The following is a 27,408-nucleotide window of genomic DNA, read 5'->3' as shown; positions in this document are numbered from 1 at the left end:
GGTCTTAATGTACTGCTCGAAATCCTTATAGAAAACACGGAAGAGTGTTTTTTTATTATTGTATTTACATTGATGAATATGACATTTTGCCATAAACACAATTAGATTCATGAGGTATTATTTTTTTTCCTTATTATAGTTAGGAAACCGAGCAGCACATTCTTCCATAAAAAACAAAAATCTATCAAGAATATTAACAATTATAAAACTATGAATATCTTTCCATCATTTCTTTACATGTAGACAATGCTAAAATAAATGCTAAACTGTTTCTGGATGCTCAACACAAAAAGTACAGTTAATGTTAATGTATTTTTTTAGTTTCTTCAGGTAATGATTCTCAGGGTAATACTTATGGATCTTTCTGAAAGAGACCTCTTTGACCCTGTTAACAAGCAGGTATATGTGTGGTAATAACCAGATTTTCCCAACAGATGTTATTGACAAATGTATTCCAGTAAGTTGTGACAAAAGGAATGGATACAATATCCCTTTGAAATAAAGCACCTTATATATCTGTTGTTCTGAGGGAGCAAGGAGAAACACATTTTTCCTATTTGAGAGTCAACTGGATTAAGTGAGGGTAGGTCAAGGTGAGGTCTGGTCACACCTCTAAACAACATGAGAGTTCCAGATGGAATATCATCGCAGTCTTTACTCTTTGCCAAAAATTGCGTTGATTAGGAGTGCAAAGGCGAATTTAGTTATTGCACACATGCATTTCACAGAGTAGGTGTTCCCCAATGAAACTATGCAAATGTGTGCTAATTCACAATTTGATCAAACGGAACCGAAAATAGATTTACACCAGTCAACACTTTGAACACACCGACATTGCTTTTTGGTACACCATAATTACTTTAATTTCCAATGAAACGCTGCGTTTGCCTTGCAGCATTGCGTTGCAGTTCGTTCGGTGTGAAACTGTATGTGTAAACGGCTTGACAGAAATGGTAGCAGAAGGTGAATGTTGAACTTTTGTTGCATACATTTCCAGATGATGCTGCATACTATTTTGCGCAATGACGCTGTCGGTGTGTTCGAAACGTAAGCGAACGGCGAGATGTTTTCGTAACAGGACGGACGTTGACATTGTCCTGTCCTCACGTGAATAGCACGACACGCTTTTTTAATTGTCACTGCTAAGGCTAGCCGACTAAACTCAACTCTATGATTTACGATGAAGTTGGGCAGCGAATAGTGTGGGGGAATTGGAGCTCCGACGTCATATTAAATTACGTGTTTATATATATTTTAAAAATCTAATGTTTTCAGCACCGAAAGAATAGCCCGCAAGTAGATAGAACAATGTCGTGTGTAATTTCGGGCTATTCTTTGGGTGCTGAAATCAGTAGGTTTTGATAAAAACGTAATTTGATGTGACGTCGGAGCTCTAGTTCGCCCACACGAATCGCTTCTCAACTCTATCGTAAATCGTGTCGTTGCGTTTAATCGGCTGTAAGTCAAAACCCTGATTTTCCAATGATGAGGGATAAGAATTTGCCAAGAATATTATTTTGTAATATTATAATTATACTGTATAGGCATGATGGTTAGATATAAATAAGGACACCATCACTGTCAATCAGCTGTGTTTGTGACATTGTTGTTGGTTGCATGAATGAATGGTTTAGGTATGTTCTTAATTTCACATTATTTGTTATTTATGGAGATATGTACACTGCTGAAAAAAATAAAGGGAACACTTAAACAACACATCCTAGATCTGAATGAAAGAAATAATCTTATGAAATACTTTTTTCTTTACATAGTTGAATGTGCTGACAACAAAATCACACAAAAATAATCAATGGAAATCCAATTTATCAACCCATGGAGGTCTGGATTTGGAGTCACACTCAAAATTAAAGTGGAAAACCACACTACAGGCTGATCCAACTTTGATGTAATGTCCTTAAAACAAGTCAAAATGAGGCTCAGTAGTGTGTGTGGCCTCCACGTGCCTGTATGACCTCCCTACAACGCCTGGGCATGCTCCTGATGAGGTGGCGGATGGTCTCCTGAGGGATCTCCTCCCAGACCTGGACTAAAGCATCCGCCAACTCCTGGACAGTCTGTGGTGCAACGTGGCGTTGGTGGATGGAGCGAGACATGATGTCCCAGATGTGCTCAATTGGATTCAGGTCTGGGGAACGGGCGGGCCAGTCCATAGCATCAATGCCTTCCTCTTGCAGGAACTGCTGACCCACTCCAGCCACATGAGGTCTAGTATTGTCTTGCATTAGGAGGAACCCAGGGCCAACCGCACCAGCATATGGTCTCACAAGTGGTCTGAGGATCTCATCTCGGTACCTAATGGCAGCCAGGGCATTGAAAATGGGTCATGGATGGGTATTCCAGTATGACAATGACCCAAAACACACAGCCAAGGCAACAAAGGAGTGGCTCAAGAAGAAGCACATTAAGGTCCTGAGTGGCCTAGCCAGTCTCCAGACCTTAATCCCATAGAAAATCTGTGGAGGGAGCTGAAGGTTCGAGTTGCCAAATGTCAGCCTCGAAACCTTAATGACTTGGAGAAGATCTGCAAAGAGGAGTGGGACAAAATCCCTCCTGAGATGTGTGCAAACCTGGTGGCCAACTACAAGAAACGTCTGACCTCTGTGATTGCCAACAAGGTTTTGGCAGCAAGTACTAAGTCAAGTTTTGCAGAGGGGTCAAATACTTATTTCCCTCATTAAAATGCAAATCATTTTATAACATTTTAGACATGCGTTTTTCAGGATTTTTTTGTTGTTATTCTGTCTCTCACTGTTCAAATAAACCTACCATTAAAATTATAGACTGATCATTTCTTTGTCAGTGGGCCAACGTACAAAATCAGCAGGGGACCAAATACTTTTTTCCCTCACTGTATGAAATCCCCTTCAATGTGTTTACCCATGATAACAGAACATCAGCAACACTTTTTCAACCAAAAGTTCTGAAATCAACCAATCAAGTTTCCTACCGTTGTGCCCCTGGAGGGACCTCACTCCTCTCCTTCCATACAGAGTCAGAACCCCAGCGGACCTTCACATCGTCAGATATCTGCAGCTGGCTTTGCTCATTGTAGGTCACTGCCTGGTGGTGTCTGTCCAGAACACATTCAAAGTCTAGGGAGATAAGAAGAAATACAGCTCACAACTAGAACAGGTGACACATTTGATTACCTTTTGAGTTTAACACCAATCCGCTCTGAACACTCCAGCCACACAGCCCGATTCAGCTCCATGAGACGCAGGTGGATCCGCATGTTTTGGGCGTCAGGCAGGGCTACCACATAACAGAGAGGTTATCTTATCCCATCAGCTTTATCTGAAAATGCCGTTTTCAGATAGTAGGGGATACAGGATGTTGGCTTTGTCTTCATTTGGATATTTCTAATATAATTATATAACAAACTTTCTAACTGGGAATCCAGCTTGGCAAGGAAATCCACATTGACGATTTCTCGAATCAAGTCCTCCGGGGGACAAAATCAGCCACAGGCAGCAGATGGGATCAAGTACCAGCAGATGGGAGTCAAAGAGACCTGGAGGGAGAGGATCAATTAATTTGTCTGGTCCTTCTGATGAGTTCCAAATACAAAAATGTAACATAAGCCACAATCACTTACTGATATGAGGTATGAAGTGCTGAATGCAGATGTCAAACAGCTCATCCACCCTCGGTGGATCATAATTCAGTACAGCAAAGGGCAGCAATGTGGCATAAGTTGCTGAGTAGTGAATAGAAAAAATGTGTTCTGTTATGGACTCACATTCTATCCGTCTCTACATACATACAGGCAAAAGAACAGTATTCCCTGATGTGAAATAAAATGTCATGTCTCAAAGTACCTTGTTGATGTGCTCCATGGTCACGCTAGCTATGCGGTCCATTAATGGCGTACAGAGGTGACTAGTCATGGTCAGAAAAAGGGCCATCTCAGGCACATTGGTCCAGGATATCTGGTTCTCCAGCCTCTGGAGCGTAACCATGGTCTCCTCCAGTGAATCTCCTCAAACCATTCCCCTGACATGTACTTGAGCTCCTCCAACACCAAGTCCAGGCGCTCATGTACGCAGCGGTTCAGTGTCTGCAGCAGACGCACATACTTGCTGGGCGTGTTGTGTCGGTAGGACGGGTCATTGCGCACCCACTAAAGCGACGGCCATTGCAAAGGTTCATTCAGATTACACTGGAGCAGCACTGCCTCCACCCATGAAATTACACCTTTGTCGAGTCCAGGTGAAGGTAGCATGGTCACTTCATATGGGTAGACACTGTCCTGCAAGTAGCTGTGAGAAAAAAGTGTATTAGCATACTTTGTATAGTATGCAATAAGATTGACCTGTCATACAGGATCATAGTGGGCAGAGATACATCTTTAGAATAACCACTCACTGAACTAGGATGTTCCTTAATTTAGTGAAGAGCTCTGGACTCTGGTTATGCAGCAGGATCAGGGTTTGTGTGATCCTGGATATCTCAATGGGCTTGAAAACATGTAGGTTCTTGTGGACTACTGACACAATCCTGTAGAGAGATAACTTGCTTTAGTTGTATTGTCTAAATGCAACTTACAGACAAGGCTGTAACAGAGAATGAACTTACTTTGGATCAGATGCAGGTTTCTACACTGAATCTCCTCCAGTGTCTCTGCCACAGCCAGGGCCTGCTGGCATTAAACTCCTCTGCCTAAAGCAGTGTTGTACTCTCCAGCCTGAAAGAGAATTACTTATCAATGAGTTAGTGTTCTGCCCTGCCAAAGGGCCAAGAGAAACAAACAGCTTGGTGAAGGAGAAAGGGTCTGTGCTTGAGTTCACTAGTTCCATTAGCCTCTGTTTTGCAGCAAGTCTAAGTCACAGTTGTTGAAATGGAGTGACTGGTAGAGGATCCTGCAGAGACATGTCCAGAATTATTTTTATGTAATATCAAGGACTTATAGATTACTGGAAGTGATCTTTTTTGTGTACCTCGCATCATCAATTGTGGAGAGTTTTTGATTCAAAATGTCAGTGATCTGACCCATGCAGAGGACTGTTCTGCAGATGTTGATCACTTAGGCAGACAGCAAACTTGGACAGTGACAGCATCAAAAATCTGCAAAACAGCTCACCCCCCCATGTTAACAGATAATGGTTCTGCTGTATTTAATGGCAAAATATATAGAAAGAAAATATTTACCTGTATAATCTAAGCCAAGCCTCTGAGACCAAATGATGAACAAGAGAATCATATGGTTCCACATTGAGCCTTCAAAGATACAAGGTTGATTTGAAAACGTTTTTAAAAAACATTTCAGGACTGAGATATATACATTTACCCACCTAGCCAACAACTGTACCTGAGAACATTGTAGAGCATGTCCACCAATGTGAAATCATCCATGAGCTCAATTTTGTTCTCAGCCAGCACCTGGAGAGTCAGGAACTCAGGGTGGCTTTTGAAGAACTCAACCGTTCTCAGCATCTGTGGCTTCTCTCTCTGGAACTGCCAGAGCATGCCCATGGCACAGCCAACATGGTTCACAGTCAGCTTGGCCTTGTTCTTGCCCACCACCTCCAACACTTGGTCTTCACCTTAGCAGATGCAAAGTTGCTCTAGAACCTGGTCCCGGTTCACTGCACCCCCCATGCAGAAACCTGCAAAAGTAGAAGCTCCCAGTCACAGCTTGGAGCTGAAACAAGGCCATGGAAGCCTAGTTCAAGTGAGAATGGAATGCCACATCTTCAGAAGGTAACTCCTGCCAAGATCAGGCCCACATAACTTAGAATCCACAAGGAAGGAGAGATGCCTGCATATTCCTTTGGTTCCTTTGGTGAAACATCTGTAGAAAGAGAGCATCATGCAAAATATAGCAAAGATAAATATACTGCTCAAAAAAATAAAGGGAACACTTAAACAACACAATGTAACTCCAAGTCAATCACACTTCTGTGAAATCAAACTGTCCACTTAGGAAGCAACACTGATTGACAATAAATGTCACATGCTGTTTTGCAAATGGAATAGACAACAGGTGGAAATTATAGGCAATAAGCACGACACCCCCAATACAGGAGTGGTTCAGCAGGTGAAGACCACAGACCACTTCTCAGTTCCTATGCTTCCTGGCTGATGTTTTGGTCACTTTTGAATGCTGGCGGTGCTTTCACTCTAGTGGTAGCATGAGACGGAGTCTACAACCCACACAAGTGGCTCAGGTAGTGCAGCTCATCCAGGATGGCACATCAATGCGAGCTGTGGCAAGAAAGTTTGCTGTGTCTGTCAGCGTAGTGTCCAGAGCATGGAGGCGCTACCAGGAGACAAGCCAGTACATCAGGAGACGTGGAGGAGGCCGTAGGAGGGCAACAACCCAGCAGCAGGACCGCTACCTCCGCCTTTGTGCAAGGAGGAGCAGGAGGAGCATTGCCAGAGCCCTGCAAAATGACCTCCAGCAGGCCACAAATGTGCATGTGTCTGCTCAAACGGTCAGAAACAGACTCCATGAGGGTGGTATGAGGGCCCGACGTCCACAGGTGGGGGTTGTGCTTACAGCCCAACACCGTGCAGGACGTTTGGCATTTGCCAGAGAACACCAAGATTGGCAAATTCGCCACTGGCGCCCTGTGCTCTTCACAGATGAAAGCAGGTTCACACTGAGCACGTGTGACAGACGTGACAGAGTCTGGAGACGCCGTGGAGAACGTTCTGCTGCCTGCAACATCCTCCAGCATGACCGGTTTGGCGGTGGGTCAGTCATGGTGTGGGGTGGCATTTCTTTGGGGGGCCGCACAGCCCTCCATGTGCTCGCCAGAGGTAGCCTGACTGAGGGAAGGATGTTCTCACCCAAGATTTGACGGTACATGGCCCCGTCCATCGTCCCTTTGATGCGGTGAAGTTGTCCTGTCCCCTTAGCAGGAAAAACACCCCCAAATCATAATGTTTCCACCTCCATGTTTGACGGTGGGAATGGTGTTCTTGGGGTCATAGGCAGCATTCCTCCTCCTCCAAACACGGCAAGTTGAGTTGATGCCAAAGAGCTCCATTTTGGTCTCATCTGACCACAACACTTTCACCCAGTTGTCCTCTGAATAATTCAGATGTTCATTGGTAAACTTCAGATGGGCATGTATATGTGCTTTCTTGAGCAGGGGGACCTTGCAGGTGCTGCAGGATTTCAGTCCTTCATGGCGTAGTGTGTTACCAATTGTTTTCTTGGTGACTATGGTCCCAGCTGCCTTGAGATCATTGACAAGCTCCTCCCGTGTAGTTCTGGGCTGATTCCTCACTGTTCTCATGATCATTGCAACTCCACGAGTTGAGATCTTGCATGGAGCCCCAGGCTGAGGGAGATTGACAGTTCTTTAGTGTTTCTTCCATTTGCGAATAATCACACCAACTGTTGTCACCTTCTCACCAAGCTGCTGGGCGATGGTCTTGTAGCCCATTCCAGCCTTGTGTAGACCTACACATCTTGTCCCTGACATCCTTTGAGAGCTCTTTGGTCTTGGCCATGGTGGAGAGTTTGGAATCTGATTGATTGATTGCTTCTGTGGACAGGTGTCTTTTATACAGGTAACAAGCTGAGATTAAAAGTGTGCTCTCATCTCAGCTCGTTACCTGTATAAAAGACACCTGGGAGCCAGACATCTTTCTGAGTGAGAGGGGGTCAAATACTTATTTCCCTCATTAAAATGCAAATCAATTTCTAAAATTTTTGACATGCGTTTTTCAGGATTTTTTTGTTCTGTCTCTCACTGTTCAAATAAACCTACCATTAAAATTATAGAATGATCATTTATTAGTCAGTGGGCGTACAAAATCAGCAGGGGATCAAATACTTTTTTCCCCCACTGTAGGTGCTGAACAAGGTCTTTTTTCCTTTTTCACTTACTCAGTGTTGCTGTGGACTTCTTGGATTCCAAATCATTCTACAAACCGTCTCGTCACATGAAAGGGGAAACCATGATGAGAAAGAGACATCTGGAGATTCTGGGATACCATGTTGTCCAGGTATGTGTGTGAAATGTCTGTCCTCAAAAGTGGTATTAATCTATATAACATTCTACATCACTGATTAATGGTAATGTCATTTAAACAGATCCCTCATTTTGAATGGAACTCTATAGAGCTCTCTACACAGGATGCATGGAAGGAATACCTTAGGAAGAAGATAGTTACTGAGCTTTCCTGAAGCACCTAGATGTTGAATCAATGACACGTGTTTTATTGCTTTTGCTACTGATGTGAGAGGAAAAGTCTGCCTTTGGAAATGTATATTTGCAGGCAGATCATTGACAATTGATGTTAAGCATCAGATTTTTATCAAGTGCTCCTTATTGCCTACTCCAAATCCTAGAGTGGACATGGAGTTATGTCACCTCCTGCCAAGAGATTGTATCATATGAAGTATAACATTTGTCAAACAATAGTAAATGTTTGTAATAAGAAATAGCATTGTTTTTGTGGGTTTGATACATCCAAATAATCTGTTTCACATAAATAAAATACAAAAAAGCTGTAGGGTGCAAACATTTTCTTTACAAAGACAGGCAGGTTTAAAAGATTTCACTGAGTTAGTTCATATAAATTCATTAGGTTTTCACATGACTTGGAATACACAAAACTGCACATTATAGTGTGGCCTTTTATTGTCCCCAGCACAAAGTGCACCTGTGTAATGATCATGCTGTTTAATCAGCTTCTTGATATGCCACACCTGTCAGGTGGATGGATTATCTTTGCAAAGGAGAAATGCTCACTAACAGGGATGTAAACAAATTTGTGCACAACATTTGAGAAATAAGCTTTTTGTGCAAATGGAACATTTCTGGGATTTTTTATTTCAGCTCATGAAACATGGGACCAACACTTTACATGTTGCGTTTTATGTTTATGTTCAGTATATTATGGTGCGTTCCAATCATGAAGGATCCGGATGAATGTCAATCTAAATACATTGTTTTTGCAGTCCTCCATGTTACATCTAGACGGTGCAGTACTTATTGTGTTCTTGTTCACAATTTGGGCATTTTGGCTGCATTGAGACGCATAGACACACAGGAGGCCCCTGAGGCATAACGCATCGCTTTGAGCATCCCGGTCCACTCTTTCTTATCCTCTTCATACCTGCCACAGGAGAAAAGAGAAGTTTTACGTTAGGCCTTTGGCACAGAACAATAGTGTCAGTGGCACCATTTCACCATTAGACATTATCAAGGAGCTTTTAATATAGACCAGTCTCTAAAGACGGCAGCAGGGTACATGGGATTGGATTCAATTTGGGTACTAGTTTACTTACTGCCAGATGTCAATGATTTCCGTTGGGGCAACTTTCTCGTCCTCCGTCGCCACAATGGTAAAGCCTCCAACTGCATACAGCAATCCTCCACTGCTGACCAGGTTTACTGAGCTCCTCTCCTGGGGGAAATCTGTGAAGGGCTCCCACCTGGAATGGGGATCATTGTTAATTGAATGGTTTTGTTACATTGTTGCTAATCATACAGACTTCAACGTCAAGGCACATACTTGTTGGTTCCAAAGTCATATGCTTCAGATGCAGCGGTGAGACCATCTTCATTGACCCCTCCAGTCACCACAATTTTCCCATTGTGAACGACTGCCCCAAACATGGATCTTGCCATTTTCATTGCAGCCACCTCTTTCCACTCTGATTTCTTGTGGTTGTACGCAAACATCTTATTGATGGCTTTGCTTTGATAAAAACAAGGATGGAACATCACAATGAGAATTGTAAAATGACACATTTATTTTACATCATGCATCTACTATTGCATGCCTTTCCTGTATAAGTATCAAACAATTAGAAATGACAAGGTGTGTTTTGTCTAAAGAGCAAGCTTACTTGTCATCCGTCTTCCCTCCGATACAGTACACCAACCCATTCTGGGAAACAACACTATGACCATGGATTTTCAGAGGTAGCTTTTTGGTCTCAGCCCATTTCATCTTCCTAGGGAATGGATAGAAAGGATCAAATGTGTTTCGGGCTCCTTAGTCATGTAGTGACAGGAAATAAGCATAGGAATATGAACTCATCCAACTTACTCAACATCATAGCACATTACGGAGTCAAGAGATTCGTTGGACTGTAGATCTTTACCAGCTACAGCAAAGATGAGATTGTCAAATTCTCCCATACTGAACAGACATCTGGGAGAGGGCATAGGGGGCAGAGCTATCCAATCAGCAGCAAGGATGTCCAGCTGAAAAAAATACCCAGATATTAGAAGGTTACAGTAATCAAGCTATTTCTGATGACAGAAAAGTTTGGTGGTTAAAGATCATCCCTTGCTAGGTCATGGTGTTACAAATGGTGTTGATTTAAAGTTTGATCAGCTGCGGCGAATGAAAACACAAAGCTTATTACCTGATAGAAGTAGCATTGTAATGGAGCTTCTTTATCCTCTTCATCGACAAACAATCCTCCCAGGATGAAGAGATCATTTTTCTTTGATGTCAGGCTGACATGGTTGCGTGGAATCTGCTCAGTCATTGCAGCAAGGAAGCATTCGTTCTCAACGCCATCATAGGCCACTGCAGCAGTGTCGTTGATCATCAAGACGAGATCTTTGGCATACATACCAATTCTCTTGATATCATTCAGGTAACCAGGTAACCTGTTATCCTCTCCTTCTTTACTGTTGACTGCATCCTTCCCTGACTCTCCTGTTTTATTCTCAGGGAGTTTCCCAGCAAAAGCATCTTTGATCACTTTGGTTTTTTTGAGGAGCTCAGGGTCAGCCTTGATGATGTCATCCTTTTCCACTTTCTCATTGAAGTACTTCTCTGGGAGTAAACGGAAACGGATGCAGTCAAAGGCCTCTTCTAGCGTCTTGACACGGTTCTCCTTGTCTTTTCGAATCCATTTCATCAGGGATTCAAACACCACCTCCTCCTTTTCTACATTGAGAGAGTCCGCTCCGATGACAGCAAAAAGCTCATGAGAGGCAAGCTCTAAGAAGTCTTCCTCCTTGGCCAGGGTTTCAAAACGATCTGCAATGTAGTCTCGACTTGCCAATGCCAGTCTGGGGCAGTTGAGCACCAGTGCCATTCTGAATATGGCCATACAGTTAACCGGGGACAGCCTCTTCTGTAGGAAATTCGCACACACTGTGAACACTGAGGGGATCTGAAAACGGTTTGCCACAGCAAAGATATCCTGCACATTGTCATCTGTGATGTCAATCTCTGCTGAATACATGTAATTCACAATCATCTCCATGATTGTGGGGTCCAAATTCTCCAGAACAACCTCCTTATCCATTTCTTTAGCATCGCCTGAGAAGTAAAACTCTCGGAAATAAGGACTACAGGCTGCCAAAATAAGTCTATGGCAGGGCAAGCTTCTGTCTCCCACTTTCAGAATGCAGTCAATAAACTTGTTCTCGTTCAGTAGCTCTTTCAGGCCATCCTGGAGCAGGGTGCTCTGAAACAGGCGCAAATCTTCCCTTACAGCTTTCGGATCCATGCTGAAAGAAACGTGACTTGACAAAGAACGTGGAGGATGCAGCTCTCAGCACTCTGTCCCGACTGGACTGAGCAGTATAGAGACCCAGGTCTGAAGACCCTACAATATAACTATGGCCCTCTAAATATAGCCACTCACTCCATTGAGGAAGAATTCAGGTTGGCCGTATCACACAGCTGTCACAGAGTGAAAGAAACAACTGTGGACCCTTGTCAGTGGTAGTTGGCAAACAATTATTGTTATATGACTACTTCACACACACTGCATTTGTAAGTGACTGGTGCAATTCTGTGTCGTGAGGAGCATACAAACTCAATTACAAGTGCAACATCCTGTATGAATCATTAGGATTTTCCCCTTTATCACTTGCAAAATGATTTATGTTTTACCAGTGATTGTCATGATTAGAGTAAAATAGTATATAAGGCTTCAAATAAAGATAGTGAACTTCAGAGTACCCTGAAGCTGTTATTATACCTTTATATCAATTACTATGATCCTTTTTAGTCCTGAAAATCTTTGGTGATTTATTTGTGTGCGACTCATGTTTTATTATTAAATGTGAGTATATTTCCGAAGGACTGACCTTCCTCATAGGCAGGGTCAATGAGCAGCTGCAGATACAACAGTCTGTCCTCATGAACCATTTGTAAAATACTTGAGCTCTTCTGGCACGTTTGTAAATAGCCTTTAGATCATTGTCCAAAGAACAAATGACTCAGTTTTCCCCACATGCCACTGGATTATGAATGTTCAACTCATTCTCAGTCTTCAACTCATTTAAAAAACCCAGTTAAGACATTCTCAAAACTAAGGAAGGTCAGACAATTGCCTACTATACTTAAATAGTTTCATTATTACATCTAAACAACAACACAATTCAACTATTTTCTTTTACAATTTCTATTTAATTGAACAAGTAAACGTTTACAATTTTTTAATTTATGGCACACTATTTTTTCTTACAGGTTGCCCATACATGCATCAGACCTATGAGTAAATATACAAAATATTTTGTACTTTTACAAATGCTTATATACAACCGTCTGGCTAAAACCAGCACTTTTACTGAAACGTTGATTTATGTGCACTGTCCCTGTAAAAAATAAAACTCAAACTTAAACTGTAGTGTGTCAATTGTGTCATTTAAAAGAAAGGGTGGATTTGAGGAACTATGTTCACCTAACTCGCCTATCAACGTTCATGCTTCAGCCCATAACTTCCCACAGTCCTTGAAGTGTGAACCCCTCCTTCAACTTCTCAACTGCAATTCCCAGCTCCTCGGAAAACATAGGTTCCCGGTCTTGTTGCTTATTACCATGAGAAAAGTAAGCCTTAGAGGCAAACAACAGTAATCAGTAATGACAATGCCATTAATAGGAGGTTATGTGTTCAAACCATTTGACAAAGTACACCTCAGTCTGTATAAACACGATAGGTACTAGGCAACATAAAGCCATGTTTGCGGTATGTTGTGTAACATGACTTAGCAACCTGCTATTTTCAGAGTGTGAAAACAAATAGCGGATTCCCAGAGGAGGGATGACAGTCTAAGCACACTCGCGGTGAAAGCATCAGTCTGCTCATCGGGCTCAATTTCCACATCATCAGGGAGCTGGTCCACCGTCAGCTCCAGCAGTGGCTGAGGCTGGAATTATTGTTGGGAGAGAGAAAAAAGTTGAAGGAGAATCACGCCACACAAATTCAGAATTCAATGTCTTGTTAAAACATGGCAAAGCCATAAAGCATTGAACTGTTTTTGTGATAAGAAAAAGTGTGGTACAGTATAATATAGAATGACCTTTTTCTCCATCTCATAGTCCACTCCAAAGATGGAGTGAGTTGATCTCTTTAACTGCATCTTGAAGCGTATACCATTGGGTCGATCTTAAATCAAAGCACATATCCTCCACTCTCCAAACAAAGAAATAAAAGATGTACTCAGGAGTATGCCACAACAGTAAATGGCATGCAAAAGCCAAGTTATTTTCTCTGTGTTTTCTGTCATCTTTTAAAGCTGATACTACATAAATATACTATATATGCTTTTAAACTACTAGTTCTACATGTAATTCTATGGTACACAGTAAGTAAAATGCTACCGGTTACGTTTGAAATGATCCCAATTACCTGCTGAGAGCTTTGTATCACTAAAGCTAGACCAAACTTTGAGTCTCTTATTCTGATGGAAAGCTACAGGGAAGAGAGGTGACAATAAGGAAAATAGTTGATCATTTTCAATACCTCAAAAGGTCATTTGTTAGACTGGACATGTCAGCTGGTTTTTCGATTACTTCATTTGTTTACTACACTTACAATTTGAAGATAGGGAATGCTGATGTTAAAGCTCTCGTTCATATTGGCATGCCAAACAATCTGAACATTAGCGAGGAAGAAGGTCCCCAGATTACCCTACAAGATACAATTCAGGACAGTTAGTTTCCTTGTAAACGCATGACACACTTTTTTAACTTCAAATACTTCCTGAAGGATTAACTAGCTAGTGTAATTGATTTGTACCTGGTCACTGGATAAATTCCACACCCCGTTGATTTTGTCATACACTTCCTCTCGAGGAAAAAACCTCAGTTGTTTATTTTGAATGAGAGCTCCTCCCAGCTTCAGGTCACGGTACATTTTAGAGGTCTCATAAGCCCTACAGCAGAGGGATATGGACAATTAGTTGACGAGACATTCAATTAAACTCAGCAATGACTTGACTGAATCATATATCATGACATAATCTGGAAAAGTGTCACAAGTGTAATTTCTCGTTTTCTAGGTATAAATATCTGTGAGCAGCAATGACCGATGTAAATAGTCTTAGACTCCCTGGATCCACATTGGTGAAAATGGACTCAAATCTAATATTGTTAGACTTTGTCAAGATATACAGTGTTTCAGTCTGGCCTCTCAATTTCTGAAAAATTCAATTGTTAGTAATGGTGGTGACATCTGTCTACCTATATAATAAATTGATAGACAGACCAATATACTTACAGAGTTAGCTGTCCTTGTTGTAATGTCAATGATGGAATAGTATCCAACTGCTATGAAACATAAAGAACATCAATGTAACTCAGTGTTGTTTGATTTTTTAAAAATTGGGGAAACAATACTTGCTATTACTTATGATTATCTTTGTGGTCCACTGTGGTACCATCAAAATCCAAAAGAGGGCAGTATTCATTGAGATGAGAATAATAAGGTTATCCCTTTGCAGAGTGGATTCCTCTCCAGCCATGTCAAGGAAAGAGAAATAGATGTATATAGGTAGCTAGGTCTAGGTGTACTCACACAAATTGACTCTTGGCAGAGCCAAAGAATGACAGATGATCCTCAGATTTGTTACCAGGAGCCTCCCTGCAAGTAAGGGATCCTGAGTGGCGCAGCGGTCTAAGGCACTGCATCATAGTGTTAGAGGTGTCGCTACAGATCCGGGTTCGATCATGGGCTGTATTACAACTGGCTGTGATCGGGAGCCCCATAGGGCGGCGCACAATTGGCCCAGCGTTGTCAGGGTTAGGGGAGGGTTTGGCCAGGGTAGGACATCATTGTAAATAAGAATTTGTTCTTAACTGACTTGCCTAGTTAAATAAAATGTTTAAAAAGGAGTAAGTACTGTATATTAGTGCAGAGGCGGGCCCATAACCACACGTTCGCTGGTTCAAGTCCCACCTAGTCCGGCTGTTTACCTTTGAGGCCTCAATTGCTACATTGATGTCAACCCACATAAAAAAATACTACAGTACTTACTATATAATTCTGTAGTATGCTGTATAATACTATACTACACACTATAGTATCCCTCAATCATGTGTAGTACTTATTATATAATGCTGTAGTATACTATAGTAAATACTATTGTAATGGCCGCAAAAACACTCGTTTTTACTACAGTATTCAATTAGCATATAACCTGCCCATTCCCCTCCCCCATATCCCAATTTGTGCCACCCATAAGTGAGAAACCTACATTACTGTTTCATTGAGATTCAATGGCAAGGTACATAAAGATGTAGGAATTCAGATATAAAGTCATTATTTTTAGCACTATCTACAGTGTTCTTAAACTATGCCGTTTGGTGAGACGCAGACCTGGTGGCGAGCAGGTGGGTAACTACACATCCGCCACGCTGATCCTCAACACAGGGGCCCCTTATGGGGTGTGTGCGCAGTCCCCTCCTGTACTCCCTGTTCACTCATGACTGCACGGCCAGGCACGACTCCAACACCATCGTTAAGTTTCCTGAAGACACAACAGTGGTAGGTCTGATCACCGACAACGACGAGACAGCTTATAGGAAGGAGGTTATAGAGACCTGGTCAAGTGCTGCCAGGACAACAACCTCTCCCTCAACGTGATCAAGACAAAGGAGATGATTGTGGATTACAGGAAAAGGAGGACCAAGCACGCCCCCATTCTCATCAAGTGGGCTGTAGTGGAGCAGGTTGAGAGCTTCAAGTTCCTTGGGGTCCACGTCACCAACAAAGTAACATGGTCCAAGCACACCAAGACAGTTGTGAAGAGGGAACGACAAAACCTATTCTCCCTCAGGAGACTGAAAAGATTTGGCATGGGTCCTCAGATCCTCAAAAGGTTCTACAGCTGCACCATCGAGAGCATCCTGACTGGTTGCATCACTGCCTGGTATGGCAACTGCTCGGCCTCTGACCGCAAGGCACTACAGAGGGTAGTGCGTACAGCCCAGTATATCACTGGGGCCAAGCTTCTTGCCATGCAGGACCTCTATACCAGGCGGTGTCAGAGGAAGGCCCTAAAAATTGTCAAAGACTCCAGCCACCTTAGTCATAGACTGTTCTCTCTGCTACCGCACGGCAAGCGGTACCGGAGCGCCAAGTCTAGGTCCAAGAGGCTTCTTAACAGCTTCTAACCCCAAGCCATAAGACTCCTGAACGTCTAATCAAATGGCTACCCAGACTATTTGCATTGTCCACCCCCCACCCCCTCTTTCACGCCGCTGATACTCTCTGTTATTATCTATGCATAGTCACTTTAGTAACTCTACTTATATGTACATATTACCTCCATTACCTCGACTAACCGGTGCCCCCGCACATTGACTCTGTACCGGTACTGTCACGTCACGCACTCCTTCCATCTCTTACGCACGCCTGCCTTCCCTCATCACGCGCACACCTGTTGAACACCTGTGACTAATACAATTTGATTTGATTTGAGCGCCAGACTACGGAGACCCAGTTTATCCTTTTGATATTGAGTGTTTGCCTGACAAAGTCATGCTAGGATATATGAATTATCCTGTGAGAGCGTCTGTTCCAAACCCACTACGATGTTTCAGGTGCCAAGGTTATGGTCATGTAGCAGCAGTGTGTAAGATGAAGATGCAGAGGTATGAGAAGTGTGCAGGAGGGCATGAGACAAAGAAGTGTGTAGTTTTAGAGGAAAAAGTAGTGCTTCAAATTTGGTGGAGCCTATGTTGCTGGGGATCAGAAATGTCCTGTGTGACTGAGACAAGATGAGGTTGCCAGGGTCGAGCAGTGCAGAAAGTGTCTTAAGCTGAGGCAGTGAGGAAAGTAGAGGATGATGGGCCAAAGGTGAGGGATCATGAGAGGAGACCAGTAAGTAGTAGGCCAGGACTGAGTGACCCGAACAGTTTGTTTTTTAGCAAGGTTGGTTGCTTGGTGTTCATTGCTATGGTAATTACCTGTACAGCAAAGATGGAAAGGAAGTCCCAGGAGCTAAAAGTAGTAGTTCCAGCAGCAGAAAAGTTATTGGGAGTGAAATATTTTACTGCAGAAGAGTTACAGGTGTTGAAGGAAGGAGTGCCATACTCCCAGGCCGGTGGCCAGGTGTAGGTGGGATAAGGGGGGTGGGATAAGGGGGGTGTTTTGGTATTATGGTTGCATGGTTATGGGTGGTGTAATTTTAACATTTTCCTATTCCCTTTTCACTTTAGTTTTGTCACAATGTGGCAGCGCTGCCAACTCTCGCGCAACGGCCATGAGACACGCATTTTACCCCCTTATATCTCACGCATTGAAAAGTACTGCTTTTATTTTTCGAATTAGTCAGTGCGTTAACTATTCAACTGTGCTCCAAGTCGTTTTGAAATCGGAGCATCTGTGCCTGCAATTTAACATCAGGAGCAGAACATCTATCATTGTCCTGTTTTACCACACAGCACTGTGAACCGCGGCACATTGAAGCATATGATTGGTCTAGTTATGTAAAGGACCAAGGGGATTGGATGCATGTTTTAAAGAAACGCCCATCAAGATGAGAGTGGAGCTGAATGGAGAGATGTTCTCCGCTGAGTTTCTAAAACTGTAAAAAAAGAGCAGCACTGTAGACCTGTTTTATGTACAATGTTGTCAACAGAATTAGGTTGCTGTTACTCCTGTCCCTATTGCAGAATGCAGCCTTTTTACAGCATGTACTAATCCACACTTGCCCCTCGTCTGGTGATTGGCATTTAGGCTGTGACATCGAAAAGGCAGAAGACAGACAGACCTGCACTACACAGTTTTAGCAGGGAAGTTTGGTAGGGTGACGTGATTTGTAACTATGAAAAATAATTTGGTCAAACAGATTGTGAACCCAAAAGTGTAAATTCGATTCTAGAGGAGGGACAATACATATAAAATAATTTGGGTAGAGTGTAGGGGCAGATTTATGTCATGAAGTCTTCAGGAGATTTTATTAGCTATTTACTTTATTTGGTCTGATCAGTGGAACAATTCTCATTCTTAACAATGGGCTAAAATATATGGTAATTACTGTGCTTGTCAGCAAGAACAATACTGTTATTCCCCACACTATATTATTCTACTTCTTCCCAATTTGAAATCAGATATTGACCCTGCTGGTCATCTATGAACATTTGAACATCTTGGCCATGTTCTGTTATAATCTCCACCCGGCACAGAGAGAAGAGGACTGGCCACCCCTCATAGCCTGGTTCCTCTCTAGGTTTCTTCCTAGGTTCTGGCCTTTCTAGGGAGTTTTTCCTAGCCACCGTGCTTCTACACCTGCATTGCTTGCTGTTTGGGGTTTTAGGCTGGGTTTCTGTACAGCACTTTGTGACATTAGCTGGTGGAAGAAGGGCTTTATAAATACATTTCATTGATAGGCTATGTATTTTTGCAGCCATTCACAGACAGTTTTGAATAAGTCATACAAATAAGCGTTGGATATTAAATGCTCCAGGAATCAAATATAATTGTTGACATTTTAGGTGAGGGACTCACAACTCATAAACACGTCATATTTTGTCTGTGTAGAGTACGATGATGGCAAGCATATTCAACTAGTAGACACAAACACCCTGAATATTGATATTCTTTAGATTTTTCTTGAAATGTAAGGTGATTTTGAGAAATCAATTGTTATAACAAGAACATTTTCAAACACCCAGAACTTGGGAAACATAGATCAGGGGTGGCCAACCCTCCTGGAGAACTAGCAGGATTTTATTCTAGCTCTATTTTAAAAAGATAGAAAATGCTTGTGTCCTTACCTTGAAAGCAATTTATGGACAAGCAGACTGCAATCTATGATTTGATTTCCGACTGCCATCAACCATTAATATTACAATTTGGTGTAGTGGTAACACTCCCTGGCACGTGTCGCATACAACTTTCCACCTGAGAACAGAGATCAATCCCTGCTTCCAACCTTCCCACTGTTTCCAGCATTTGCCTGTCTCCCTATCTCATTTCATTACTGTCTGAATAAAGTGTCATACTTCCTAAAAAAATATGTTTAAAAAAATATTATCATACTTTACATTTCATCCCCCAAAATCTCATAGTAATAACGTAGTCAAATTTTGAGTGTTCATTTAATATTCAAAGCATCCTGAATGCACCTCCTTTTTTACCCCGGTCATAGGCCTTAAGCCAAGTCAAAATATGAAGAATTGCAGGAAATTAGCTTTAAAACAGTAAAATCTTCCTAGGGGTGGATCCCCAGTCCCCTGTCTAGGGTTTGTGCCAGGGGGCAATGAAATTCACATAGCAAATCTCACGCCAAGCTTTTTTCAAAAGTTGGCAGCCCTGATGTGGAATGCACATTCCGAACTGAGAATGGCATCAACACGCCAAAAGCATAGACGGAAATTCACAGGTAGAATAGGCAACATTGCCAAGCAATTGCTGGCAAAGGAGTGTGGTGAGACACTAGAGCAATGAGCACATGGACATGAATAATAGATTTCATATGCAGCATATATTAACTTAACTCAATTCACCCATTTATTTACTCATCTCCTATAGCTTGTTGTTGCCTGTTGACTGCCACGTCTGTACTGGAATTTATTAGCTAACAAAGACAGTGAATGTTCCTGAGTGGCCGAAGTACAGTTTTGTCTTAATGATGCGCTATGCTGAAATCTCTCCGCCATTTCCGGGTTGTTAAAATTCGAATAGTTGGGCTAATTTTAGTTTATGTGACGAAACAAGCAAGTACAGCCTTGACTCATTAAACTACTCGTCATGTGTAAAGGCAGAGTGCATTTACGATCGCACCGAAGATGGAGCTGCCGATTAAGATTCCCTATATAATAAAAATGTGCTCATTTTCAATGTAAAATGGTTGCAGCAACCATTGCTGACAACATTGCCTCTTAAAATGTCCAGTGTATCAAGGCCTTTACATGTTTTAAAGTATTGACTGCATAAGTTTAGCGACTCGAAGGAGTCGAAAGTTCATTTAAAAAACAAGCTAGACTACTGTACTACGTCTGCGCACAATTCCGTGGATGAAATCATCATCGTGAAGTTGAGGTACTTGGCTACTACTGTATCCCGCTTGTATGCGTGTACTGTCTTGACACATGACGAGTAGTGTATAATGTGTCAAGGCAAGTGAATATAAGTTTAGGTAAGGCATTTTGCGGCAATCGCTAACTACATTAAAGTCGTTACTGTAGTATATGGAGCTATACACATTTAATCATAGTCCATAACTCCCTTGTGTTTAACAGCTAATCAGAATCACTCGAGGTTGAAGATCAATGGGATATGCAAATGAGCTGTCTTGCAGTTTGAAGTGTGCCTGCGTACAGAGTGTTAATCGTTACCATGCTTTCCGATATAAAGCTGAAAGTAATAGTACAATATAGAAAAGGAAACTGCGTCTATTCTGGGTAGATTGCAAGCACGTGTTCCCTTTATAATGCTTTTCTAGGTCATTGTGTGTCATCAGCACTGCAAATACGGTATCATCAGGTGGATTTGTTTGTAGTATGTTAATTTGGCAACTTCACCTGTTCATCTGAGAGTGAAGTAATAAAGTAACACACACACCACATTCAACGTTTTATTAATAAAAACAAATACAAAATCATCAATCATCAAACCAGTCAAAAAAAAGGGTCATTTATTTCAAATGAGCTTTTTCATCAACAGTGATGTGCAATTTCCAATCATCACATTTTCCAAAACGTTTTGTCAGAAAAAAGCTTAGTAAATTGCATACTGTCACTTGTAGTCCTGCCACCTGGCCTATACCGCCAAAATGGAGTAATTCATATCATTTAACAAACAATAAAAAAATAATGACCACACCTACTTAATTTAGTTTGCTTAATTAATTTTTTTAATTCAAAACATATACTACAAAAAATGATGTATTCTATAGTTTTCTATTCCGATATTATAAGATAATATTCAGTGTGGAACAGCATAATGTGCTTGGCTCAGTGGTTTGAGAATTTACATTGTGTGATGTTTTCTCATGTAAACCTGAAATGACAAAAGCTGGTTTTGAACCTATCCTCTCTGTTCAGAACAGCCTAAGCCCTAAGGTAATGTTGAGTAACATTGAGGCATTGAATGGATTAGTTAATTCTGCAAAATAACGAGAGTAAGGTAGGACCACTTTTCTAATGTAGTAAAATACCATAGCACCCTTATATTTTCTTCAAATTCAGACTTCCTCAAATAAAGTCATCATAAAGACTTGTTCATTAACGTGTTGTTCAGATAGTAAAACATCTGGAAATTAAGGCAACTTCATGAAATCTTGAAGTGGTCTGTCCCTCATTCTTTGCACGAGAGAGAGAGATGCAAAGTGGAGTTTTTCACCAATGATAAATACCTGTTTTAAAATATATTTAGATATCAAACAGTAGTAGACTATTACATGTTAAATATTAAAATTGTCTTCTCCACTTTGGTTGGTTTCCATGGAATATTGTACAGATGAGTTGATTGATCATCTGCCTGTTTTAACCAGCTGTGGAAAATAGAGGGAAGAGCATGTCAAAAAGAATGCCAGAAAATAGAGCACAGCGGCTTAAGATCACCACGAGCTGTGGGACATACCTGTTCTAGATAGAACACAGATCTTCTTGCATTCATTCTCGGTCTCAAAGCGGTTAGCATTTCCTTCACAGCCTCCATACCAGAACTGTGCACATGAATTGGCCTGTTGGTCATAATACCACCGGATTTTATATTCTCGACAGGTGCCTTGGTCCAAACTCAGCTTACAGCGGGAATCAAGCTGGACAGACTCTGACAGAACAGCATAGAAGGAGAAGTATGACATTCAGTGCATTACAAAAGTTAAGACATAATTGAATGTTAGACAGAAATGGCCCAGTTTCTTTATCTGATTCATACAGTATTTAGAGATGATGTGACTTTTGATCTAGTTGTGAACATGTTGCAGTGAAAGGTCCTAACCTTGGGGGAAAATTGTATTAGGAATTGATACCGGCCGAAATTGGCCTGAGCTGGTGGATGAAGCTGAACCCGATGTTCCGGAGGATGATGATGCTGATCCTGATGATGATGATGAAACAGTTGTGTTGGAGTGGGAGCTTTCCCTTGCAGGGAGGATGGATACTGTCTTGTTAACTACAGCCACAATACCTCCTCGCACATGGGTCCTTATGTCTAAATCTTCACCCTCCTCATCATCCTCCACCTGGATGAATACACACACACATAGATTAGTTGGACAATAACTCAACGCCTTTACTGCTAAAATGGAATTCATTGACGAACAGAGCAAGGACTATGACTATTACTAAGCAATCATTCAATTGCTCCTCGAAAAAAACCCAAGGAGAGTTACTTTTTATGATATAAATCTGTCCTGTAAAGGATTACATGGACCTGCAATGGGAGTGGTCCAGCGTTGAGGGGCAGAGCAAAGGTATCTCCACGGCCTCTGATGTAACTCTGGGAACTGGTACGTCTACTAGGATTTAGGATAGGATCCTCATGATAGGTGTTTCCATAGCTGCTGTCCACATAGCCGTTATTCCCATGGGCTTCCAGTACATATCTGTGGTTCCCATAGCCATTGTTCCCATTGGTTCCAAAGCCATTAGCGATGCGATTCATCACAAGGGCTCCATTCTCATCCTCACATAACTGGCTAACAAGTTTTGACTCCAGAGCTGAAAGACAGAAGAAGATAAATGACAACCTCCGTTAAAGTCTATGACATCTCTAAGTCAGTTGTGATTGCATAATACAAAGCTGATGTATAGTAATGTGTGATACTACGCACATTTTCCATATCATTGTTTTGGTCATTTAGCAGACACTCTTATCCAGAGCGACTTACAATTAGTGCATTCATCTTAAGATAGCTAGGTGAGACGTATGAGCGTGTTAGTCACCTGGTAGAGTGTTGAAGTCGTCGATGAGGTACATATGTTCATTGTCAGGGTCCGAGGCGATCAGATTGAGCTCACGGAGGAACTCGGCCTGGGTTGTATCTGAGGTGTTGACAATCCCCAGGGCATACATCTCAATGTTGGCAGCATGGGCCTCCCTCACAGCAATGTCTAGCTTCACAGGCTCTCGTTTGTCTGTCTTTCCATCTGTGATGACAATGGCCACCTTCCTGACTCCAGTACGGGCACTGTAGAAGGCTTCTTGGGTAGCCTTCCGGATGGCAGTGCCAGTGTAGGTGCCCTCACCCATGTAGGGCATTTTCCTGATGGCCTCCTTAACATCCTGCTTGGTCATGTAGCGTGCCAGGTTGAACTCTAGTTTGACATCCAGACTGTACAGGACCAGTCCAATTCTGGTGGTGTTACGTCCAACAGTGGTACGGTCTACCAACGCTGTGACGAAGTCCTTGATAATCCCAAAGTTTTCCGGGCCAACACTCTCTGAGCTGTCAATGACGAATACAAGTTCCATTGGCATCTCCTTGCACTTCACTCCACATCCTGAAAGCATTGGAGAGATGCTGAATAGCTACTGACATGATTCCATCTATGCTTCATGTTTTGTCTTGGATTTGTTACTATCACAGTTAAACAGTCTTACCACAGATTTCCTTGATCAATTTAATGATGTCTTCTCTCTGGATGTGATAGGAGTGTGAGTTACGTTAATTTATTATAGATGTTTTCTATATCACAGCATCAATGATGTAGTATGCAACGTTTGTGAACTTACTGTAAGGCCGGCTTCACCTTTTATTCCTGGTCTCCCCTGAGATACAAGAAAACATTTAAATTCATGGATTGATCATATACCATTACTTTGAAATGTTGTAAAATATGACAATTCAAGACTCACAGACTCTCCATGAACCCCATGATCTCCCAGATCTCCCTTTCCGCCCTTATTTCCTCTCTCACCCTGCAAGCCACGGTCACCCTGGAGTGAAGAGACAGGAGGACTGCTGTTAGAGACAAGGTCACTGCATCCGTCAGTAGACGAGTTCCATGAGGTTAAGCACACATCTTACCTTAGCTCCTGGGAATCCTTCCCCCGAGGGTCCCCTTGGCCCTGTCACACCCTGAGACCCCTGCCCACCCTAAAAACAAAAGATGAACCATAAATCAAAACAAGACCCATAGGGTGGTCATTTAAAAAGGTCAGATACCTGGAAAAGTGCTATAACACACTCAAGGTCATAGGTCAGGAATGTACTTTGTTAATTAACATACCTTGGGGCCCTGCAAACCTTCTCCTGGTGGACCTGTTGGACCAAGGGGTCCTGGCCTTCCAATGTTACCCTGGAAACCAATGATGCTAGTGTTATAGGAGGGGACAGACATACCTCAGACTCAAATCAGTGAAGTTGATTAAGTTGGGCATTGCCATCACAGCTGGACTACTGATATGTGATAAGGTACACTACATGACCAAAAGTATGTGGACACCAGCTCTTCAAACATCTCATTCCAAAATCATGGGCATTAATATTGAGTTGGTTCCCGTTTGCTGCTATAACAGCCTCCACTCTTCTGGGAAGGCTTCCCACTAGATGTTGGAACATTGCTGCAGGGACTTGCTTCCATTCAGCCACAAGAGCATTAGTGAGGCACTGATGTTGGGCAATTAGGCCTGCTCCAATGGCGGCGAGCTTTACACAACTCAAGTTGACGCTTGGCGTTGCGCATGGTGATCTTAGGCTTGTGTGCGGCTGCTCGACCACGGAAACTGATTTCATGAAGCTCCTGACAAACAGTTCTTGTGCTGATGTTGCTTCCAGAGGCAGTTTGGAACTCGGTATTGAGTGTTGCAACCGAGGACAGACAATTTTTACGAGCTGCCTGCTTCAGCACCCGGCAGTCCCGTCCTGTGAGCTTGTGTGGTCTACCACTTCGCGGCTGAGACGTTGTTGCTCCTAGATGTTTCCACTTCACATTAACAGCACTTACAGTTGACCGGGGCAGCTCTAGCAGGGCAGACATTTGACCAACTGACTTGCTGGAAAGGTGGCATCCTATGACGGTGCCACGTTGAAAGTCACTGAGCTCTTCAGTAAGGCCATTGTACTGCCAATGTTTGTCTATAGAGATCTCATGGATTTGTGCTCAATTTTATACACCTGTCAGCAACGGGTGTGGCTGAAATAACCGAATCCACAAATTTGAAGGGGTGTCCACATACTTTTGTATATATAGTGTATGTCACTCATTACACTCAGACTGTGACCTCTGTCTATATAAGGAATCTCTATTTGTGTCAGAGGTTAATATCAGTTTCATACCGGTGGTCCTTGCACACCCTCTCCCGTTGGGCCTGGCAAACCTGGCAATCCTCTGAAGCCAATGTCTCCCTGGGACAGACATATTTACAAACACAAACAATACACATTTCATCTTCCCATGCAGTAGGTTGTAGCAGATTGACATGCATAGAGGATTTAGGGCCAGATAAATAACAAGTACCTTAGGTCCTGGGATGCCAACGCCCTCAGGGCCCTGCTCTCCCTGTAGACCCGGAAGACCTGGAGGACCCTAAACGAGGAACAGGGGACAACCCAAACTTCATGAGAGACTGAGTTTGACTAAACGGCACCAATCTGCAATTAGGACATGAAGATTCATGAGTTTGTAGGTTGGTTTGTTGGTACTACTCACCACTGGTCCAGGGAAACCTTCACCTTTGGGCCCAAATTGACCTGGTGGACCAGAATTACCGCGGTCGCCCTGGTAAAACATCATTCGAACAATGAGCATATCATACAGGTGTAGGACGTTCATTTGAGACTTTTCTAACAACAGGAAAATAATCCCGCAGCAACAGGAAATGGGAATTTTTGTAGGGATTGATATATTTTTTTGTTATGGCAAATCAAGTCTGACATTTTAAAGTAGAAACTACAAACTTTAGAAGCCTTTTTAAACCTTGATTACACTACAAGTTTGCATTTGGGCGGCAGGTCGCTTAGCGGTTATAGCCTTGGGCCAGGAACTGAAAGGTCGCCAATTCGAATCCCTGAGCCGACAAGGTGAAAAATCTGTTGATGTGCCCTTAAGCAAGGCACTTAACCCTAATAGCTTCTGGGTCGCCGTCGATAATGGCAGACCGTGACCCCACTCTCAGAGGGTGTCTCAGGGAGAATTGGGATATGCAAAAAACACATTTCTAATTCACACATGCGTATTAATACACACTTGTATGTGTGTGAAAAAGGACAAATATAAGCACACATCATTATTATTATTTCCTGCAACAACAAGGTGATCAAAGATCCTACACCTGTATGTCTCATGGTTACTTTCACCACTGTTTTTTGTGATTTATTTATTGGTAACTGCAACACTTACCTTCGGCCCAGGCAGCCCATAGCCTGTCTCTCCAATAGGCCCAGACGGACCAGGAGGGCCTAGATCACCCTGAGACAGAGAGCGAGATAGGGAAATCACAATGCTGTTTATCAGCCAGGATCTGATGATGCATGGCAATGACCTGTGTAGCAGTGTTTCTTATGTACATTACTTGACAAGAACAGCATAGAGAAACAAGATGGTTAATAGATGTGTGTTTCTTACCTTAGGACCTGCAATGGCCCGTCCCGGTAGTCCTGACATGCCCAGTCGCCCCGGTGTGCCAGGCTCCCCCTGAAAGAACAATGGGCAAGAATTCCCTTGAACTCTAGATACACTACATGACCAAACTCATGTGGACACCTGCTCGTCGAACATCTCGCTTCAAAATCATGGGTATTAATATGGAGTTGGTCCCCCATTTGCGGCTATAACAGCCTCCACTCTTCTGGGAAGTCTTTCCACTAGATGTTGGAACATTGCTGCAGGGACTTGCTGCGGGGACTTGCTTCCATTCAGCCACAAGAGCATTAGTGAGGTCGGGGACTGATGTTGGGCGACTAGGTCTGTTCGATGGAGTTGAGGTCAGGGCTCTGTGCAGGCAAGTCAAGTTCTTCCACACCAATCTCAACATACCAGCAAGCTCAGAATTGTCTAGAATGTCATTGTATGCTGTAGCGTTAAGATTTCCCTTCACTGGAACTAAGGGGCCTAGCCCCAGACCCTTATTCCTCCTCCACCAAACTTTACAGTTGGCACTATGCATTGGGGCAGGTAGCATTCTCCTGGCATCCACCAAACCCAGATTCGTCCGCTGGACTGACAGATGGTGAAGCGTAATTCATCATTCCAGAGAACACGTTTCCACTGCTCCAGAGTCCAATGGTGGCGAGGTTTACACCACTCTAGCCGATGCCTTGCATCGCACAT

General features: G+C 42.6%; 2 protein-coding genes, 1 long non-coding RNA gene and 2 pseudogenes across 5 annotated transcripts in view; 1 reads left to right on the top strand and 4 right to left on the bottom strand.

Moving 5' to 3' along the window:
• Window positions 1-2,964: 2,964 nt before the first annotated feature.
• On the bottom strand, window positions 2,965-5,619 carry LOC115161482 (FAST kinase domain-containing protein 1, mitochondrial-like; annotated as a pseudogene).
• A 2,299-nt stretch (window positions 5,620-7,918) lies between these two features.
• Window positions 7,919-8,485, top strand: LOC115160740 (uncharacterized). Its single transcript, XR_003869111.1, has 2 exons — window positions 7,919-7,980; window positions 8,069-8,485. It is a non-coding gene; the product is annotated as an uncharacterized LOC115160740 (long non-coding RNA).
• Window positions 8,486-8,789: 304 nt separating this feature from the next.
• Window positions 8,790-11,554, bottom strand: LOC115160739 (kelch-like protein 41b). The gene is made up of 6 exons (XM_029711096.1): window positions 10,358-11,554; window positions 10,036-10,193; window positions 9,833-9,940; window positions 9,496-9,681; window positions 9,269-9,415; window positions 8,790-9,096 (listed from the first exon to the last, which is right to left on the bottom strand). The coding sequence occupies exons 1-6, from the start codon at window positions 11,456-11,458 to the stop codon at window positions 8,985-8,987; spliced, it is 1,812 nt and encodes a 603-aa protein (XP_029566956.1). The 5' UTR covers window positions 11,459-11,554; the 3' UTR covers window positions 8,790-8,984.
• A 721-nt stretch (window positions 11,555-12,275) lies between these two features.
• Window positions 12,276-16,608, bottom strand: LOC115161481 (Bardet-Biedl syndrome 5 protein homolog; annotated as a pseudogene).
• A 4,140-nt stretch (window positions 16,609-20,748) lies between these two features.
• LOC115160738 (collagen alpha-1(XXVIII) chain) overlaps window positions 20,749-27,408 on the bottom strand; it is a 48,982-nt gene continuing 42,322 nt past the window's right edge. For all 3 annotated transcript variants that reach the window (XM_029711093.1, XM_029711094.1, XM_029711095.1), the window contains exons 22-36: window positions 26,704-26,772; window positions 26,479-26,547; window positions 25,789-25,857; window positions 25,597-25,665; window positions 25,416-25,484; window positions 24,367-24,435; window positions 24,165-24,233; window positions 23,993-24,073; window positions 23,870-23,905; window positions 23,738-23,774; window positions 23,080-23,637; window positions 22,568-22,854; window positions 22,133-22,376; window positions 21,770-21,961; window positions 20,749-21,680 (exon numbers count right to left, since the gene is read on the bottom strand). In XM_029711093.1, the coding sequence (XP_029566953.1) occupies window positions 21,673-21,680; window positions 21,770-21,961; window positions 22,133-22,376; window positions 22,568-22,854; window positions 23,080-23,637; window positions 23,738-23,774; window positions 23,870-23,905; window positions 23,993-24,073; window positions 24,165-24,233; window positions 24,367-24,435; window positions 25,416-25,484; window positions 25,597-25,665; window positions 25,789-25,857; window positions 26,479-26,547; window positions 26,704-26,772 (1,926 nt within the window). In that variant the 3' untranslated portion in view covers window positions 20,749-21,672. The remainder of the gene's footprint in view (window positions 21,681-21,769; window positions 21,962-22,132; window positions 22,377-22,567; window positions 22,855-23,079; window positions 23,638-23,737; window positions 23,775-23,869; window positions 23,906-23,992; window positions 24,074-24,164; window positions 24,234-24,366; window positions 24,436-25,415; window positions 25,485-25,596; window positions 25,666-25,788; window positions 25,858-26,478; window positions 26,548-26,703; window positions 26,773-27,408) is intronic.

Source organism: Salmo trutta, chromosome 24 (assembly GCF_901001165.1).
Source record: "Salmo trutta chromosome 24, fSalTru1.1, whole genome shotgun sequence".
Lineage (NCBI taxonomy): Eukaryota > Metazoa > Chordata > Actinopteri > Salmoniformes > Salmonidae > Salmo > Salmo trutta.
Note: the sequence above shows the minus strand (reverse complement) of the source record. Positions and strands in the feature narration are given on the sequence as shown.